General features: G+C 38.5%; 1 protein-coding gene across 1 annotated transcript in view; it reads right to left on the bottom strand.

The window, feature by feature from the left end:
- LOC136881794 (armadillo repeat-containing protein 3) overlaps positions 1-19,930 on the bottom strand; it is a 71,213-nt gene that overhangs the window by 29,101 nt on the left and 22,182 nt on the right. The window contains exons 3-6 of the mRNA XM_067154231.2: positions 17,670-17,828; positions 12,979-13,203; positions 8,047-8,250; positions 2,703-2,981 (exon numbers count right to left, since the gene is read on the bottom strand). Of these exons, the coding sequence (XP_067010332.2) occupies positions 2,703-2,981; positions 8,047-8,250; positions 12,979-13,203; positions 17,670-17,828 (867 nt within the window). The remainder of the gene's footprint in view (positions 1-2,702; positions 2,982-8,046; positions 8,251-12,978; positions 13,204-17,669; positions 17,829-19,930) is intronic.

Below are 19,930 nucleotides of genomic sequence, written 5' to 3'. Positions count from 1 at the left end.
CCCTTTTAGTTGCCTCTTACAACAGGCAGGGGATACCGTGGGTGTATTTTTGTCTGCGTCCCCCCATCCACAGGGTTCTTTTTAAATTCACTCAATCTTTTTTTAAATTTCTGTATAATAATATTTTGTTTGTTTGTTTGTTTGTTTGTTTGTTTGTTTGTTTGTTTGTTTGTTTGTTTGTTTGTAATTGTTGGTTGCCTATTATGACAGAGTATAAACATTCATATGTGTATGTCTATTAGAAAAGATTAAGAGGCAATTCAAAATAATTCAGTGCATGTCTATATATATAAAATAAGAGTTTTGTCTGTGCATTGCTCAGAATTCGAAAAGAATTGTATTTCTGTATCGGTCGTGTCCACAATAATAAGGAAATGCACTTTTTAAGTTTCCGTCATCTCCTGTATGTATGTTATGTATGTATGTATGGGCATCACGAGAAAATGGCTGAAGAGAATTTAATGATAATTGGTACCTATCTAAGGTCGGGAACTGGGGCACTACAATCTAGGCTATAAATATTTTATTCACGCTGATTCAAATTGAGGAAGGACAGTAAAAATGTAGTCGAAAGAAGGTGAAGCTGCTAAGACAGCCTAAAAAAGGACTAATAGGCCAAAACCACTGAAAAAAAAAAGAGGGCAAATAAAACCCACCATTTTCTGGCCTTCAATGAGGCAGAATGAACATATGTTAGGCCTCGTCTTCGGACACACTCGAGAGACAAAAAAAAGGACTTTTCTCAACTTTCAAGTCCTATTAATAAAATGCGCTTAAAGGAGGACACAAATGTGCTTGTCAACCAAGCTGCTGATAAAAGCATGATCCCGTGTTTAATTTCACAACGAAATTTGCTGTGGTCATTAAGTGTGATGCTGATTGACGTTTCAAGAGAAAATGCAATGGTAGAGAGATTTAACCCAGAAGAGAGTGAAAGAAAGAAAATTAGTGCGATTTTTTCCTTAGTGTATTGATTATGATGGAGATGTGTGATGACGAAGAATCAAACAAGTTCTTTCCATGTAGTAATGATTTTCTGGGCTTTAAAAATAGAGAGAAGTACAGAAAAAAATGGCCAACTGGATACTAATGAGATTTGAAACCACAATCTTCAGATTTTGTGTCAGATGTTCTTACTGAATTAATATTTTTTCTGTTGGAAAGGATCTAAGCTACAGTTACAGCACTACTTTGTCACAACTGAAGTGTTAAAAGATATGAGAATAATTCCGTATTGACGGTTTTCAGTTTACAAAGGAATAATTAAATTATCCTCCTAATTCAATACAAAACATAATTCCATCATTAGATGGAGCAATAAATAACTTGCTGAGACAAATTCAGTGAAAAAAGGTTAATATAAAACATAATTAAATCCAGAAAGTGTGCTAAAACTAAGAAGAAAAAGAAAGAAAAGAAATTATACAGGTGGAAACAAAACAATGAGGGCTAATGGTGGGGTTGTGAACCTCTTAATCTAAAAATTTTAGTTTGATAAAAATTCAAAAACAGACAAAATCACCATTTTGAAAATTCAGGCTGAAAAAGCTTGAGAAACCAAGTTTGAGAGGGGACAATGTGCCAGGTGATAAGTGATGGGAAAACACCGATGAATTTAAAATTTTAGAATAGCAACATTCTCAATTTCTTCTCAATTTAGTGTTCCCGTTCTTGAAGATTGTTTCCATTGTTGGCTAGGAGTATTTGCCTTATTTCAAATGGTCGGGAGGGCAGCGACAAAACTGAGAAGCTGTGTTAGAAAAGTAACAGGTGCATGGTAAACTGTGACCATAGTGGAAACCGTCAATGAATTTCCAATCTGTAATGGAAAAAGCAAGGTTGCGAAGAGAAACTTGGGCGGTTATGTAAATGATGTTGATCCACGAAATATCACTGTAATATTCGTCACAAATGGAAGATAGTAATTGATTTTACTCAAATAACATCTCAAATCGGAGGTTGATTAAGAAATACCGTCGTTACTAACGAGAAATATGTATACATACTAACAGGTTGTAAAAGGGACTCCATTATGTTGCATTCCGCTGCTCGCGCAGTCTTTTGTTTCTTTCTTGAGGTCCAGGGCTGGCACCGATGAATGGGAGTTCTATGTCTGTGAATTCTCTTTTTTTCCATATGTCCAGCATGGGTATTTTGTTGAAAGAAAAATAGCATGATCCCTGGACCAATATATATATTTTAAAAGGAAAATAGCATGATCCCTGGACCAATAAATCGTTTAATGAATCAGTTAGGGCACATGAAGTGAGCCCTGCAAATTACATCGAATGAGAAAAAAATCAATAAAATGACACCAAAGAAATTCAGTGAGCAAAGACATCACACCCGACAATGCTAGACAAACAAAGCACTTATGGAGTCGCTGCGACGTAGCAGAAATAGTAGTTGTAAGGCAGTAAAGTATGAATTCTCTAAAATAAAATATTTCTGATTTTTTTTAATCAACCTCTGATTTGAGACCTTATTTGAGTAAAAGCAATTCTTATCTTCCATTTGTGACAAACATTACAGTGATATTTCGTGGATCAACATAATCCACATAACCAACTTGGGCTGATAAGTAAAAAAATGTGAAATGAGTGTGAAGAAATCTTTAAAAATACGGTACTTAAAGGTGGTTGTCGCCCATTGTGAGCCAGTTGAATGAATATTGAATTACATTAACAAATTTTACAACTTACGTGCCGTCGTGTTTCAACAGCTCCTATGCAGAACCTCTTATCGACTCTGAGTAGACAGCATAAAGCATGAGCCGCTGCCTGACGAGCTTCCCAACTGCGTGTGTCATTCTTCATGATGGAAGTGACCTCGCGGATGGGGAACTCGTTCACCAGAGTCTCCACTGCCTTGTAATGGTTGGTCATTTGTGCTATTGCCATGCATGCTCCTTGCACCACTCCACTACTCTCGTCACGTATGTGCCTCAGGATCGAATCGAGGACGTGATTGTCGTACAGGTACTGAAACAATAAATTTGCAAGTTTGTATACCGCTGTTATGGCTTTCACTAACGACTAGGAAGAATGTGATAAACAGCCAGTCTGTGAACAATATTTAATATTTTCTGTTACTTCTGATGATGATGATGATGATGATGATTGTTGTTTAAAGGGGCCTAACATCTAGGTCATCGGCCCCTAATGCTACAAAATGTAATGACAATTTAAAAATACAAATTTCATCCACTGACCAGAATTCAAAACGTGATGATGAAGAATGAATGGACGAATATGAATTTAAAACAATCAGTGAATCCAACCCACAATGCCTCACATTCACAGAAACTGACGTAAAACAATAGTATTACTGACCAAGGGACTGCTTCCATAGCACAATACTGAATCAATGATACTTGCAGTCTAAAGGAGTCCAATATCCAAGCCATTGGCCTTATAGAGGGGATGGGAAGGTTGGAAGGGATAGACAAGAAAGAGGGAAGTAAGCAGGCATGGCCTTAAGTTAGGTACCATCCCAGCATTTTCCTGGAGGAGAAGTGGCAAACCACGGAAAACCACTTTGAGGATGGCTGAGGTGAGAATCGAACCCACATCTACTCAGTTGACCTGCTGAGGATCCTGAGGCTGTTCGAGCTCTCATACCATGTTTTTAAAATTTCGTGGCAGAGACAGGAATCACTGATAAGCGTGTAGGGCTGTTCCCCAAGTAGCAGATTCCCTATCAATTGCATGCTAAAATGCGAGAGGGAGCGAAGCCACGCGGTAACATTATGTCGGCTAGTGCTAGCCAATAGCACGTGCTTGCTGTCAGATGTTTTAGTCTTGACATCATGGCTGATGGTGACAGATGACTACTTAGAATTGGTGTGACCTAAACCCAGACACTATTAGTAAACCTGAAATGTAACTAGATATTCATGTTGCAGTAAATCTGAACCTAACTGCATTTAAAAACAGTTAATTTATGAAAATTCAACTGTTGTAAATGTAACAGATTTTTAAATTTCATTTTTCAGACTTTTGCCATTTGGAGCTCACTTTTTTCAGATAAATAATGGATACTAGAAGACTATTTTAATTTTCCTATATTTTTTTACTATAAATAATTGTTTATGAACCAAAAATGTGACTGTTAACGTGCTCAATTTCATGCAATGAAGTCAAAAGCAAAACTCATGTTTTTGTGAGTTAGCTCACTCTCATATTCTAGCACTCAATTGTTTACCGATCAAACATCTTCTTTGGTAAATTATTCCAATATCTAATTCGTCTTCCTATAAACGAGTTTTAACCCCAATTTGTCCTCTTGAATTACAACTTGATCTTCATCTTTCCTACTTTTAAAAACTCTATTCAAGCTTATTCATCTGCTGTCATTCCACACCCACGCTCCTCAGACAGCTTGAAATATACATCTTAGTCAAGCAGCTCATTTCCTTACTCCCAGGTCTTTCCAGCACAAAGTTTGCAACATTTTTGTAACGCTATTCTTTTGTCAGAAATAATCCTGAACCGTGGTGCTGCACTCCTCTGGATTTTTTCCAGTTCTTTAATCAAGTTATCTTGGTAAGGGTCCCATACATTGGAACCATACTGTAATAAGTGACTTATATGCCCTCTTGCTTACATCCTTGTCATCATCATCCTCCTCCTCCTTTCCCTTATCCAGCTCCTGCTGTGTCAGGGCATTTATGACACTTCTGCCCCTTCCTCTCTCCTTCCACCATTCCTCTTGAATCATTTTTTCCCAGTCTGAATTTCTTCTTCTTGCACACCTCTTTACTGAATTAATCCACCTTGTTCTTGCTCTTTTTCGCTTTAACTTCACCTACATCATCTGTTTTGATATTCTTTTCTCCTCCACCCTCTTCACATGTCCAAACCATCTTAGTTTACTCCTATCAATTCTATCATTTAGGTTTTCCATTCTGACCTCCTTTCTCACATATTTGTTTTTATCCCTGGCTTTCCTTTCATACTTCTTAGGAATTTAATTTCACTGGTTTGAATTCTACTCTCCTCCCTACTCGTCATTGTCCAGGGTAATGCTTGAACATGACGTTCTTAAAGAAGTACTTAAGTGTATATGCTCCAGCAGGAGCACCAGGCCATCTCCAATTTGGTGCATCTGGTGTCTATGACCAGGGTCTTGCTCTAGTTTGTTCCGAACCACTCTCCTAGGTACTTGACAGCAGGAATTTTACGCATTTTGGAGACCTAGTAGGATCGTAAAGGTTAGAACTAAAGAGCAAAAAATGGCATTGCAGCCCTGATTGGCTTTGGCCTACCAAACGACTGCTACTCAGCCTGAAGATCTGCTTATTTATGACGTAACGCATGGTCAATACGACGAGTCCTTTTGGCTGTTATTCTCGACTTTTCACCATCCTACTATCAGATACATCCTCAATTGTAATCATGTAAACAAAGTGGATCACAGGTCTACGTGAAAATTCCTGATCTGTTTGGAAATTGAACCCAAGGCCTCTGAGTAAGAGGCAGGCTCACTAACCCTAGACCATGGTGTGGTGCAATAATAGAAAGTAATAATAAATTGTTAATACTGATGCTTTCAAAGCCAATTTTTGTAGACAGAGAACTTTGCTCTGCATCTTTAGAAGAAATTATTGAGTGTTCACGGGGAAGTCTTCTACAATACTGAGGGTGGGTAGTACACCCTGGGGTGTACAAAATTTCCTGTACTTGCGGCAAGATATAGATTTGCCAAACATGCTGGTCCATTGGGGCTCGCATCAAGGAACACCAAAGAAATATCTGTCTCAACCAACCAGACAAAGTCACCAATAGCAAACCACACCCTATCATCGGGTCCTGATGTCGTGTTCCAAGATGTTCAAGCTCTTACCCACACTAAACACTACAGGATTATACAGGAAGCTGTGAAAGTACGTAAACATCCTAACAATTTCAAACAAGGACACTGGTTATCAATTAAGTAATACATGGTTGCCAGCCATTGGGGATTTACGTAGGTAGTTCTCTTCTCTGTCCTTTCTATATTGTTATATTGTTTCGGTGTTTTCCAAATTCATATGTTTGTCATCACCAGTTGGTTCATTCCAAGCTATGTGTTATGTGTTAATATCATACTTTCATAACATGTGTACATCAGTTATGCCCCTGCACCCCTCAGACCATCTCACATCATTATCATCCTCTGGTTTTCTCTACACACCGACTTTCTTTCCATTGTACCATTGTCCCATTGTACCACTGTTCAAAAAAGGAAATAGGGAGAAATGTGAAAATTATAGAGGTATAACCCTATTATCACATGGGCTAAAAGTAATGGAGAAAATCATAGACAAAAGACTGAGGGATATAATAGAAACACAGTTAGAGGAAGAACAATATGGCTTTAGACCGAATAGATCAACAACAGAATTGATATTTACAATGCGAACGATAATGGAAAAACATCTGGAAAGGAATGAAATCATCTTCACATTTTTGGATTTGGAAAAAGTTTATAATACAGTTAAGAGAAAACATGTATGGGAATGCCTACTGAAAAGGAATGTGCCAAAATCAGTAATTAACAAGATAAAAATGTTATATCATGAGAGTAAAAGCAGTGTATAAGTGGGGAGTGGTGACTCTGAAACATTTTATACAAAAAGAGGTCTCAAGCAAGGAAGTGCACTGTCGCCATTATTGTTTATTATATTGATGGATGAAATCATAAAACGTGCAAAACAGAGTATCAATAGTGATGAAGTGAATGCTTTGGTATTTGCAGATGATGTGGTGATTTAGGGAAAGGGAGAAAGGGAAGTACAAAGGAGACTGGACATTTGGAATTAAAATCTGAAGGAGTTTGGAATGGTAATTAGTAAAATAAAAAAATAAAACTGTAGTCATGCACTGTGGAAAAGAGAAAAATAGAAGCCAAGTGAACATAGATGGAGAACAGTTAGAGAATGTAGAACAGTTTACATATCTGGGTAGCATTATTAATGGAAGGAATGAAATCAATCCTGAAATTAATAACAGACTAAGTAAAGGTACAACATTTTATCAAGTCAGAGAGCACAAAGTACCCAAGAGAACGAAATTAACATTATATAAACAGTATTTCATACCAATTGTAACATATGGACTTTTAAAAAGACAAGAACAGATAGAATTCAAAACATTAAAATCAGAGAAGAGCTGAATATAGAACAGTTAGTACAGAAGATACAGAAAGCAAGACTTAGATGGTCCCGGCATGTAAAAAGAATGGGAAAGGAACGGGTAGCAAGAAGGGAATTGGGAAGAGAAGTTAAGGGAAAGAGACCAGTTGGAAGACCGAGAAGAAGGTGGATGGATCAGATTTGTAAGGACATTAGAGAAGCTGGATTGGATGTGGCAGAAGTAATGGAGCAGGAAAAAGTGGAAAGACAGAAAGGAGTGGAGGAGACTTGTTAACCACACCTGGGCGACTGGAGTGGGACATTGATGATGATGATGATGATGATGATGATGACTTTCTTTCCATTCTTCAGCTCTGTTCTGTTCTATCCTGGTGTTTTTTGTTGTATTTTATTTTAACAGTTTCTATTTATTTCTTCTACCACATTTGTCCCTGATTCGTCTGATGTCCTCTCTGTTACTTCTCACACACACACGCGGTGTGATGGACATCTTAATTGGAGCTTAATGTTGTCGTCAGCTCCCGCTTGAAGCACTGTGCCAGCATACAGCGAGCCACCTGGTGACGAACGTGCATACCACTACAGCTCCAATGGTAAAGCATTCTTAAATTCAAACCCTCATTATTGTAGAAGCCTTCCTTGGGAACATTTGAGATTTTCTTCTGAAGACACAGAGCAAAGTTCTCTGCAAAACGTAGAGAGTTTCACCTTGTTTTCTTGACATGGCATAAGCCCAAAAACCCATATCATGAAAATAAATTGTTAAACTTTTTCACTCTGCCACCTTCAAAGGTTGTTTTTTAAATAAAAAGAAATGTTTTGAAAACAGATGTCCTGTTTTGGACCTTCAGAAATATGGTTACCCTGTATGAACTTACCACTTCCTAAAACTAGCACAGCAGCCCACTAACCTGTCGGCCAATGTCAGTATTAGCCATCTTGATGACAACTGCCAATGTCCTCTCTACCATTTCCTGGTCGTGGATGTCTTCCATGTAGTGGATCAGCTTGTCGATACATCCTTGTGCATGTAGATAGGTAGCCGTCTGAGGATTGTCAGCTACATTCTCCAAGACACCCAGCAGACCAGCATGCAGATCCTTCCAGTCAAATATCTAAAAGTGAAAGTACAAGAACTACTGTCTTAATTAATATTTATTTATTATGCCTTTGTGGACACTGTTGAGTGGGCCTCTAAATAAGGACCTTAAGAAGAGGTTAGTGAAGTGCTTTGTGTGGAGTGTGGCACTTTATGGGGCTGAGACTTGGACGTTGAGAAAAGAGGAAGAAAGAAGACGAGAAGCATTTGAAATGTGGATCTGGCAGAAGATGGAGAAAATCAACTGGCAGGAAAAGTAAGGAATGATGAAGTATTAAAAAGAGTGGGTGAAGGAAGGAGAACAATATTGGAATGCATTCAAAGGCAGAAGAAAAATTTGTTAGGCCACTGTTTGCAATAAAAATGTGTAATAACAAGAAGCATTGGAAGGAACGATACAAGGAAAACTGAAGAGAGGAAGGAAGAGGTATCAGTTAGTAGACAGTGTGAAGGTCAATAGAAGCTATTGGAAGACAAAGAGAATGGCTGAAGACAGAACAGCGTGGAGAATTCATGCGAAGACCTGCCGATAGGCAGACCGCCAATGATGATGATGATGATGATGATGATGATGATGATGCCTTTGTAATTGGCGAAGTTAGCGCTCTTGGCCCTCTCTCACACTTAACCACCGTAGTGATACATCATTGAGAGGAAAGCTTACGAGTACATAATATACAGTACGTCTAAATAATAGTGGGTTTGAGCCCCACTGTCGGCAGCCCTGAAGATGGTTTCAGTGGTTTCCCATTTTCACACCAAGTAAATGTTGGGGCTGTTCCTTAATTAAGGTCACGGCCGCTTCCTTCCCGCTCCTAGGCATTTCCTATCCCATTATCGCCATAAGACTTATCTGTGTCGTGTGACGTAAAACAAATTGTAAAAAAAAAAAAAGTTTTATGCCATCACATTTAGTTTTAGGTAGCTAAAATGGAATGGAATGACAGAAGATATTCTTCTACAGCTTATGGACCAAAGATGGAAAGTGAAAAATGTAAATAAGTCCAGTACCAAGAACTAAACAGGACAGTGAGGAGGAAGTGTAGGGAAGCAAAAGATCTATGGCTCATGGAGAGATTTAGAGAAATAGAAATTCTCCAAGAGAAATATGACTTGTTTAATCTCCACAAGAAGATCAAGGAACTTTGAAGGAAATATCTCAGGCCATGTAAAGCTATACTGAGGGATGCCAATGACACCATTTTGGTAGGAGTCGAAGACAAGTTGAAATGTTGGAAAGAATATGTTGAAAACCTATTTAGCGATGAAAGGCCAGACAAACCACCTTTTATTGGCGAAGGCAGCGAAACAAGTCCAAATATAACCAACCCAAAAGGAAGTACTGTATGCAATCAAACTCCAGAAGAATGGAAAAGCTGTAGGTCCAGACAAGATTCGTGCAGAAACACTCAAACTCATTGCTGAAGGCCATGGCAGCGGACTAGACCTGCTAACTACATTATTCAATGCAATATATAAATCTGGTAAAATTCCATCTGACTGGCTAAGATCTACTTTTGTCACCATACCTAAAAAGGCTAGTGCATCACATTGTGCTGATTATTGTATGATCAGCCTAATGTCCCATGTGCTAAAGGTATTTCTGCACATCATCCACACTCGAATCTACCTCAAATGCGAACGCCAAGTTGGACATACTCAGTTTGGCTTTAGGAATGGACCGGGTACTCGTGAGGCTCTTTTCTCCTTGAATGTTTTGACCCAGGGATGCCTCTTGCTCCATTGACTACCGAAAAGCTTTTGATTGCATATCTCGTGCAAAACTTGTTCAGATTTTAAAATCTACTGGTGTAGATGTTGGTGATCTTCATATCATTACTCATCTGTACTGGAATCAAATGGCAGAGGTCAAAGTAGAAGGAACTAATATTGAAGACATAGCTATATATATGAAGAGGTGTCTACCAAGGATGTGTCTTGTCCCCACTCCTTTTCAACATCTACTCTGAAGCTGTGTTCAGAGAGGCTATGGAAGATCTAGGTATCAAGATCAATGGCTATGTCATTAATAACATCCGCTTTGCTGATAACACGATTGTATTAGCCAGTAGCTGCCTCTGTGGATCAGCGGTAGAGTGTCGGCCTCCGGATCCCAAGATAGCGGGTTCAAACCCAGCAGAGGTAGTCGGATTTTTGAAGGGCGGAAAAAAGTCCATTCGACACTCCATGTCGTACGATGTCGGCATGTAAAAGATCTCTGGTGACACATTTGGTGTTTACCCGACAAAATTCATTAAATCTCAGCCATAGACGCCCAAGAGAGTTTCGGTTTACTCGGTCTGCCATCTAGTGGGGGCCTAGAGTAAAACGGAACGTCGAAATTGACGAGCAGACAGCCAGATGGCGTCAAATTGAAATGTCTGCACACGGTAGCTGAGGCCATATTATTATTATTATTATTATTATTATTATTATTATTATTATTATTATTATTATTATTATTATTATTATTATTATTATTATTATTATTATTATTATTATTATTATTATTATTATTAGCCAGCAACCCTAGTGATCATCAAATCATTATAAACAACATCGTGAGGACCAGTGAAATCTATGGTTCGGTTTATCCTTAAATATTAACAAAACCAAGCTCATTGTATTCTCAAAAACACCAAAACAGGCCTCCCTTTACATCGACATCATCATCCAACAAGTATCTTCCATAAATATCTTGGAACTCTAGTGAACCAGCATTGTGATTCAAAATGTAGGATTGGACAAACAAAAAATATGTTCAATACCATGAGAACTTATTCACCAGCCGAGAACTCAACCTCCAGCTCGGAATTTGAATGCTACGTTGTTATGTCTTGCCTGTCCTTCTGTATAGTTTCGAAGGGTGGACGCTGAGCCCTTTATTGGAGAAGCGGATTGAATCTTTTGAAATGTACTTATACAGAAGAATACTTCGAATATCTTGGGTAGAAAAGGAGACAAATGAGAAGTCCTCAACATCTTGAACAAGAAGAAAGAGCTTCTCATAACCATCAAGGAGCGTAAGCTCAGCTACCTCAGGCACATCGTGAGAGGTGAACGATATGAACTTCTCCGACTGATCATTCAAGGGAAGATTGATGGGATAAGATCTGTGGGAAGATTGATGGGAAAAGATCTGTGGGAAGACGGAGAAATTCCTGGCTGAAAGACTTGCGGCGGTGGCATGGACATAAGTCGATAGAAATCTTCCATGCTGCCGTTTCGCATGTAATCATAATCAATTGGATCGCCAACCTTCGGAGGGTGACGTCATCATAAGAAGAAGAAGAAGAAGCCATCACATACTAATTGCACTTCGACATGCTGCTGTACTAGTCTCTACAACTTTCTGTGGCAATGTACGAATCGGTTAGCTGTGTCAAATGACATTTTGTGCATATTTACGCTCATTTTTTATTATTTTATGAAATTAAAGGAAAGAATTAGATATTAGACAACAGCATTTGCATATTTTTTAATAATTCCCAGTTTTAGGTGGCTAAAACGGAATAAAAATGTATTTTTCTCTCCATAAAGCGGGGAAGGTCTTATAGCAGCTGTGCCATGCTAGCAATAGTCACATGAAATTATTACTGTTAAGGTAACTTATTAAAACAACCTAGAATTATGCAGGATGTTACAGGAAAAATGGTCAATATTCAGAGACATGACAAGAACTATACTTTGAAGCACTATGGACATATTCCCTATTCCAAATGGTTTCCTAGATAGAACACATTTAATGTATATTTGTTTTTGGGCAAGTGGCGCGCATGTATGTGTCTTACCCACCCAACCTCTTTGACGTTTTGAAATGGGTACAAGTTTTCCACATGTAAAGTTGGCCATACACATATTTGTGGGACACTGATACGTGCAGAAATCCGCCGTATGCTGGTAGTAGGACAACGCTGTACCATTTCAACAATGTGTTGCTGTTCCTGCACGGGTTGTTGAACTACACGTTTAGAAGAAAAATGGGAACTTGGAAGAATACCTGTTTCAAGAATGTGCTGAAAACTCTGGCAAACACTCTACGATCAGGAATTTGATGTGTCGCAAAGTGCCGACGGTATTCCTCAACAGCAGCAGTATCATCACAGAAGTTGTAAACATACACCATGTCTGCATATTCTTCATTAGTGTAGATGTGCGCCATTTTAGCCAGCGCGTGTACAAACACATTTAACCGATGCTTCTCACTGATACAGCCAACGGCTGTGTTGAAACACCGGATCCTGTGAGATCTCTGAAGTTAAACAACATTGGGCGTGGTCAAGATTTGGATGGGTAAGGGAATGGAGGACTGGAAAGGAACAGGCCACCCTACCGCACATAAACTCCAGCTCAGGCACACCTCTGCATAGGTTCAGACCTGCCTTTGGGCAGAATACACCCTTTCTCTCTGATACAATCTCAGTCCCTCACACCACTTCGCTCACAACTGCACATTCAATGGACTAGTTCAATGGCAGAAAGACATCCCGAGCAAAAAGGTTGAAAGCAACGAAGTAGGTTTGGCCTAGAATAAAACGTCAAAGTGGTTGTGTGGGTAAGACGCATACGTGCACACCGCTAACCCCAAAACAAATGTACATTAAATGTGTTCTAACTCTGAAACCATTCAGAATCGGGCATATGTCCATATGAAGTTCTTTTACTTCAAAGATCGTTCCTGTCATATTCCTGAATATTGACCATTCCTCCTGCGACACCCTGTACTTAAGGGTGTGATAGTTACCTGGAGAATCTCGACACAGGTTTCCACTCCACCATATTTACAGAATTGTTCTTGGATGTTGTCATCTTCATAGTGATATGATAAGGCATCCAGTATCTTTATTGCCAGGTTCTGGATCACTGGATACTCACTTTTCAGGAGTTTGAATATTGGTTCGAGTCGAAACTCGCGGCACTTGAGCAGTTGTTCGCTTGTTTCAGAATCGTTCAGAAGGTTCATTATGATCTGCCAAACAGTTCAGCCATTAAAACTTGTCCTCGAATGATTCTAATAAACATCAGATTTTTTTTTTGATTGCCTATGATAATGATTTTATTTGTTTCTGAAGGTTAGTTTTTCAGTCTTTTCTTTAAAACTCCAAGATGATTTGCAACAACTGAAAAAATATTATTCCCAAAAGGGGGTTGAAACTTACTCATAACAAATGTAAATTATATTTTGTTTCTTAGCTAAATTTCATAAAGAAGAACTTGAAAATATAGCAACAAAAGTTGGATTACAAATTTCATTTGAAAAAACAAAAATATTGCTAAACTTCAAAGGTGAAGCACGAGCTATTTTACTAAACAATACGAAAGAAATTATGATTGTAAATAACCTTGAATTCCAATGAGAGAGCATCAGTAGAAGGCAGAACATTTAGATTACAAAAAAACACCTTCACTACTGTCATTAAGCCTGACGTGACTTAGTGAAACACTATTTAAATTTAAATAGACTGCAGAAGGTTGACAGAAGGATAATCAGATCAATCATTAATAAAAAAAGCACCAGGTAGGTGGATAATGCCTAATGCAGGAAAGCAAGTCAATAATAGACACAATGAGAAAAACGAGAATTGCCTTTTTCTGTCATATACCAAGATTAGATGAAACCAGGCTATTGAAACAAGTTACTATTAAATAACCATTCATAAATTATTGGAACATAGTGATCACTGATGGTGGTAGTAGACCATAACTCCGAAGATATTTGGTTTGCGACTAATGTTTATAGTTATTACAAGTAATCATGTTCATGGTCCATATTGACTAATAACTTGAGAAAAAAAAAATACTTAAACCACCAAATCAATACACATATTACAATCTAAAAATATTCACTATATATATGGATGCCGTTATGCATCATTAGACCAAGTGCCAAAAGTTGGTTTTGAGATATTCATATTTAAGTTTATGTGTAAATTCGAGCAAACAAAATTTTCCTAAACATGGTATTCCTAGTGTTGTAAGATAATGGATTGTACCTTACCACCAAATTTCAACATTTTAATACTCACAGTACGTAGACTTTCTTGAAAAAATGGCGCTTAGTCTACTGATGCAATTTACGGTATTTCTCACATGCGAATAATGCATCACAATGCTACACTAATAACCCCTTACTGTTGAGTATCTTGAGTAAGACTTAAAAAAATATAAAGTGACCGCAGTCATGATTAAAACCTCAATCTCCTACAGGCGTGCAAAGTGCTTGAACTACCGTGAACCGCACCACAACTCCGGCACGTTATTCAAGTTTTAGATGGAGAAACTCTAGAAGGGGAGCTATTCCCAAAAGTCATTGCTATAACCACTTACTCATCTGAAGAATTTCAACTGATCTGAGTCAAATACAAATGGTAAGAAATGAGCCATTGTAGTCTATACAATGCAATGCATATTTCTTTATGGATTTTCCTTCATGATAGGCTTATATTCTGAGAGTACACTTCTGAAGTGATATTTTCAAGCTTATGGGTAAGTTTTGTTCTGCTTTAGACACACATTAGTTGCTATGTAGAATGGCAGTCTCTCATGTGATTAGGGGCCGATGACCTAGATGTTAGGCCCCTTTAAACAAGCATCATTATAATCATCATCATCATCAGAATGACAGTCCCTTAAACTAAGGTCCCTATGTGTGGTTATGGTTACTTTATTCCAAGAAAAGCAATTCTGAAAGAAAGTATTGAATTTTCATTACCTCGGTCAAACATAACAGGAACAGAAAATGTGATTTAAAAAATATTTGCTCCCATAAATTCACACAAAACACTGGACAGATAATAAGATTGTTATTCTTAGTTCATTCAATCTCAAAATCAAGATCTTCATTTAATCCATCTATGTTGTCCACAATGTCAGAATCTCCTTGAAGTTTCTGGTAAAATTGTTTGGCATTTGCAGGTATTAGGTGCATCAGCGAGATAGATTTTCCATTTGGCCACAAAGGTATTAATGCCTGATGAAAGGGAACTGTAGTTTCCCATGGTTGTCCCAGTCTTGACTTATTTAGCTGTACTTCCTGAGATTCACCATCAATTTAGTTTCGACGTACATAGCGAGCGGCTGTCATTTAAAGAGCTGGAATTTCTAATAGTTTTAGGCAGTTTATCTTTCAACCATGGACATCCGTTTTCCGATTCACAATCATTTTTTCAAGTTCTACTGATCTGAAAAATGACGTGTTTTCCATCTGGTGAACAACCGTGGGGTTTTTCCACCTGCAGTTTCTTGTTACATTTATGTAGTCCTCTGCAGTGTATAAACGCTGATGAAATTTGAGGGCACGCTCAATATCTGCAGTTACTGCTTCCATTATTCTGATCTGGAATTCACTGAATTGGCACGTATTTCCTAGCGTAACATGTTAAAACAATGTTACAGTGAAGCCTTCGCAGCTTCTTCAAATAAATATATCGATACAGAAATATTACTTTCATTGCAGACTGCCATATTAGATACCGTACAACAATCTCATTTTGATACTAACCTTGGAAGGTTTTTCTAGAGAATGATTTTCCAACGTAACCTTTTTAGCAAGCTGCATTAGTAGCATTGTCCTTCTCCTTACTTTCGGAAGTACTTGATACATCGCTGAACTTCGTCACTTGATAAACCAGTCACTGTGTCACCACAATAACTTAGCACTATCGAAAATGCGAGCTCCCTCGCTATCATCCATGACGCAATGTGAGGAATGAGGCGCGTGGTCTAATGATGCTAACTGGAATTATGCATAGTCTACTGATGCAATTTACAGTTTAACTTATTCCCGCTACGTTGCTTGGGTTTTCAGTTAACTAATAACTAATGCCCTCTTGTAATGCAGTGGGGAGTTTATTATAAGTAGTTCAAGCTTTCTTCTACAAGATAGTGCTAAAATCTCAATTTTCGTCAAATGGCGCTTAGTCTATTATGCATAACTCCATCCATATATACAAGGTGTATCCATGACGATGTTACAAACTTTCAAGAATGATGGAGGACGGTAAATAGATCAATTTGAGATAAGGAACCGTAGTCTGGAAACGTTCGAGTTAAAAGTTATTAATAATCCAAGTTGTTTAACATCCGTCCGTTCTTAACAGGCGCCGGAGTGTCAGAATTTTGTCCCGCAGTAGTTATTTAATGTGATGGAAGCAAACAGCGTGGGGTTGTCACCTTTAAACATCCTCAGTGAATGATTACGTAGTAGGTCCATTTCTCCTTCCTCCCTGCCTGAATGCAGCACTCTACACAGTGGTGCTCAGAGATGTACTACCCACGTTTCTGGAACACATCCCACTTGCCCTTCATCAACGGATGTGGTTCCAACATGATGGAGCCCCATCTCACTTTGCACTGAGGGTTTGTGAACACATGGATCAGACATTCCCTGCAAAGTGGATAGGAAGATGAGATCTTGTTTCGTGGCCCACTCGTTCACCTGATCTCACCCCACTTGATTTCTTCTTGTGGGACCTTGTGTATGAGACACTGTCGAGACTGAAGATGATCTCTCGACAAGATTTCTCGCTGCCTGCGATGCTGTTCAAACTACACCGGGGATATTCGAAAGGGTATGACAGAACATTGTGCGACAATGCTATGCATGCATTGACGCAGAGAGACGCCATTTCGAACATTTGTTGTAAATAGAGCAGCTTGTGAAACGTTTTCTTAGGTAAATGGACTTAAATGAGTAGAATTTTGCTTAACTTTTGACTGGATCGTTTCTGGAATATGATTCCTTATCTCAAATTGATCCATTTGCTGTTCTCCATCATATATTTGTTATATTTGGAGCATAGCGCTGTGTGGTGCAGAGACTTGGACATTGAGAAAGGAAGATGAGAGAAGATTGGAGGCACTAGAGATGTGGGTATGGAGAAGAATAGAACGAGTGAAATGGGAAGACCGGGTAAGGAATGAGGAGGTATTATGAAGAGTTGGAGAAGAACGAAGTATGTTGCAAATGATTCGAAGGAGAAAAATGAACTGGATCGGACATTGTTTGAGTAGGGACTGTTTACTGAAAGAAGGAATAGAAAGAATGGTGAAAGGCAAGCGAGGAAGAGGAAGGAAAAAATATCAAATGTTGGACAATATCCAAGGAAATAAATATTCGGACATGAAAAACTTGGCGCAGGACAGGCAACAGTGGAAGAGGTTCATTCCATGACAAGACCTGCCATAAGGCAGAATACCTAGATGATGATGATCATATATATATATTCTCAATATTTATAGGACCTTTTTTCCTTCGTTTGTTGTGTGCTGCCTACTCAATAAATACTGGAACCTTCTTCAAGGACATTCTGTATAGATGGTGTGATCCTCAACTGGACAGAACCTACCGTATGCGGCTCATATCTACACACATTTGAAAAAATAACTCTTCCAAACTTTAAGCCGCAAAGATAAATGTTCTGTGTGTATACTTACTTGTGCTGTATTCTTCTGAACATCTGGATCATAAGACAATATTCTGCTGAACAAAACATCAAAGATATGGGTCTTGCTAACGAATTCACATGCTAAGTGCATGACCGTCAACTCAGCAATGATGAGGGAGGAAAACTCCTGCATTATAATATCACTCTCCTGAAAGGAGAGAAGAAATAAGCTTAGATAGAAGCATTAGCCCCACTAGAATAATAATAATAATAATAATAATAATAATAATAATAATAATAATAATAATAATAATAATAATAATTATACCGGGCGGTACACCTCCACGCCGCGAATTCAAATATTGCGCCAGTTGAAACCCCTCTACAGGAGAAAGCCTGAACTTTAACAAACTGTATTACCTCAACAGGTTCTCCGAAGATGGCTCTATGTGAATTTCGAGGTGTTTCTGTCTTTCATGTATCAAGAAGTGTGGACATTCTCTACCAGAGGTCTCTACTAAAACTATGATTACACACTCTGGTGCGAAGGAATGAACCTTCTTGAAGAAATTTAGTATTCAAAAATTTTGCTTTTACTATATTTTGTTCTGTTATTTTTGGGTTGGCAACATCAATCCTTTCTTTCCGCCTGTTTTGAATTTAGCCAATCCCAAATTTCTTTAATTTATTTTTAACCAATCATGTACATCTTCTTCGACATAAAAGCGAAAGGGGTGTGTCTAATCATTTCTGAAAGGTCTCGAATGTTCCACGAGGATATATAAACTGCTGATTTTCTTGTCTCCGGGCCACTTCAGTAACATCTCTCTTAGTGTGTGAATATGTAGCAGGGGGCGGGAAGCGCCTCTTTCTTCATGCAGCAGTTCATCTACAAGGTAATGGCCTATTAACATCTTCATTTCTTGCTAGCTCAGCAGTTTAACTCTCGGGGAGGGTTCGAAACCTTTAGTATGTAACCTACCCTTTTAATATGTAAATTCTTTTCTGTCTATCTACAAATTACAAATCTGTAAAGCGGGGATAGAGAGTGCTTCACCCTCTCGAACTCCCCTTCATTTTGAATTTGAGGCGACTATGTTTTCGTAACCGTTTTTCTCTTCCTCCTTAAAGTCTTAAACTTATTTGCCGACTAGTCACCTCCATAGCTTGGGATTAGCCCCTGCCTGATCGGCCTAGCGCCACATAGGTTTTTAGACAAAACTTTGTGTAGGAGTGCAAGTTATCGCCTCCCTTCAATCTCGTATTATGGGCCAGTAACTTAACCTGATGTTTTGTTTTCCTCATGTAAAGGCCCTGTAGGTTGGGTATCAAATACCCCTGTTTCTTGGTGTGCCTTGAGGGCAGTCTGAAGTGAAGGTTGTAGCTTTTGATAGGCTTGTAATATTGAGAGCGGGTCTGCTCTTTTCTTTAACATTGAAATTAGGAGCAAGTGCTCCTTGTACTTAGGGGTTTTCTGCCCCGTAGCTTTTGTGATTGTGAGCTGAGAGCTCAAGAGTTAATGAATTCGGGCCGTAGCCCAATATATGTAAGACTCACTTAACTGGTTTTTGGTACAGCGGCTGTATACCTGATTGTCTTTGTTATTTCCCCTAGTGGGAACCGGTTAAATATTCTCTAAATTGTGTACCTGATTTAACTTGTTGTTATTTGTTGTATGCTCAAAATTCTATGCTACCATTGTTAAGTTTTGAAAATATAACCTTGTTAAAATTTTAATTCATCTTTCATGATTCTGTAGTTGAGACCTATTCCAGCCCGCACCTTCTTTCACCTCTGCAAAACCACAAAACTCCGTAACAATAATAATCATAATAATTTTGTCATCTTTAACAAGAGATAGGAACACTAGACTCTTTTTTTTTTGCTAGGGCTTTACGTCACACCGACTCAGATAGGTCTTATGGCAACGATGGGATAGGAAAGGCCTAGGAGTTGGAAGGAAGCGGCCGTGGCCTTAATTAAGGTACAGCCCCAGCATTTGCCTGGTGTGAAAATGGGAAACCACGGAAAACCATCTTCAGGGCTGCCGATAGTGGGATTCAAACCTACTATCTCCCGGATGCAAGCTCACAGCCGCGCGCCTCACTAGACTCCTTAATAAGCAAGAAAAATGATGTACTGGTATAACAATGCAACTATATGAAAAGACTTTAAGATGTAAACCACTCTCTGTTAACAGACGGAGTTACACAGATGTAATGCTGATACTGCAGTTCTCCAAAGATTTTTGGCTAATGACAATTCCCATTTTCCATAGAAACTGTGAAAGAATCCACCACAAAATTAAGC

This window comes from Anabrus simplex, chromosome 10 (assembly GCF_040414725.1).
Source record: "Anabrus simplex isolate iqAnaSimp1 chromosome 10, ASM4041472v1, whole genome shotgun sequence".
Lineage (NCBI taxonomy): Eukaryota > Metazoa > Arthropoda > Insecta > Orthoptera > Tettigoniidae > Anabrus > Anabrus simplex.
This window is presented reverse-complemented; position numbering and strand designations above follow the sequence as displayed.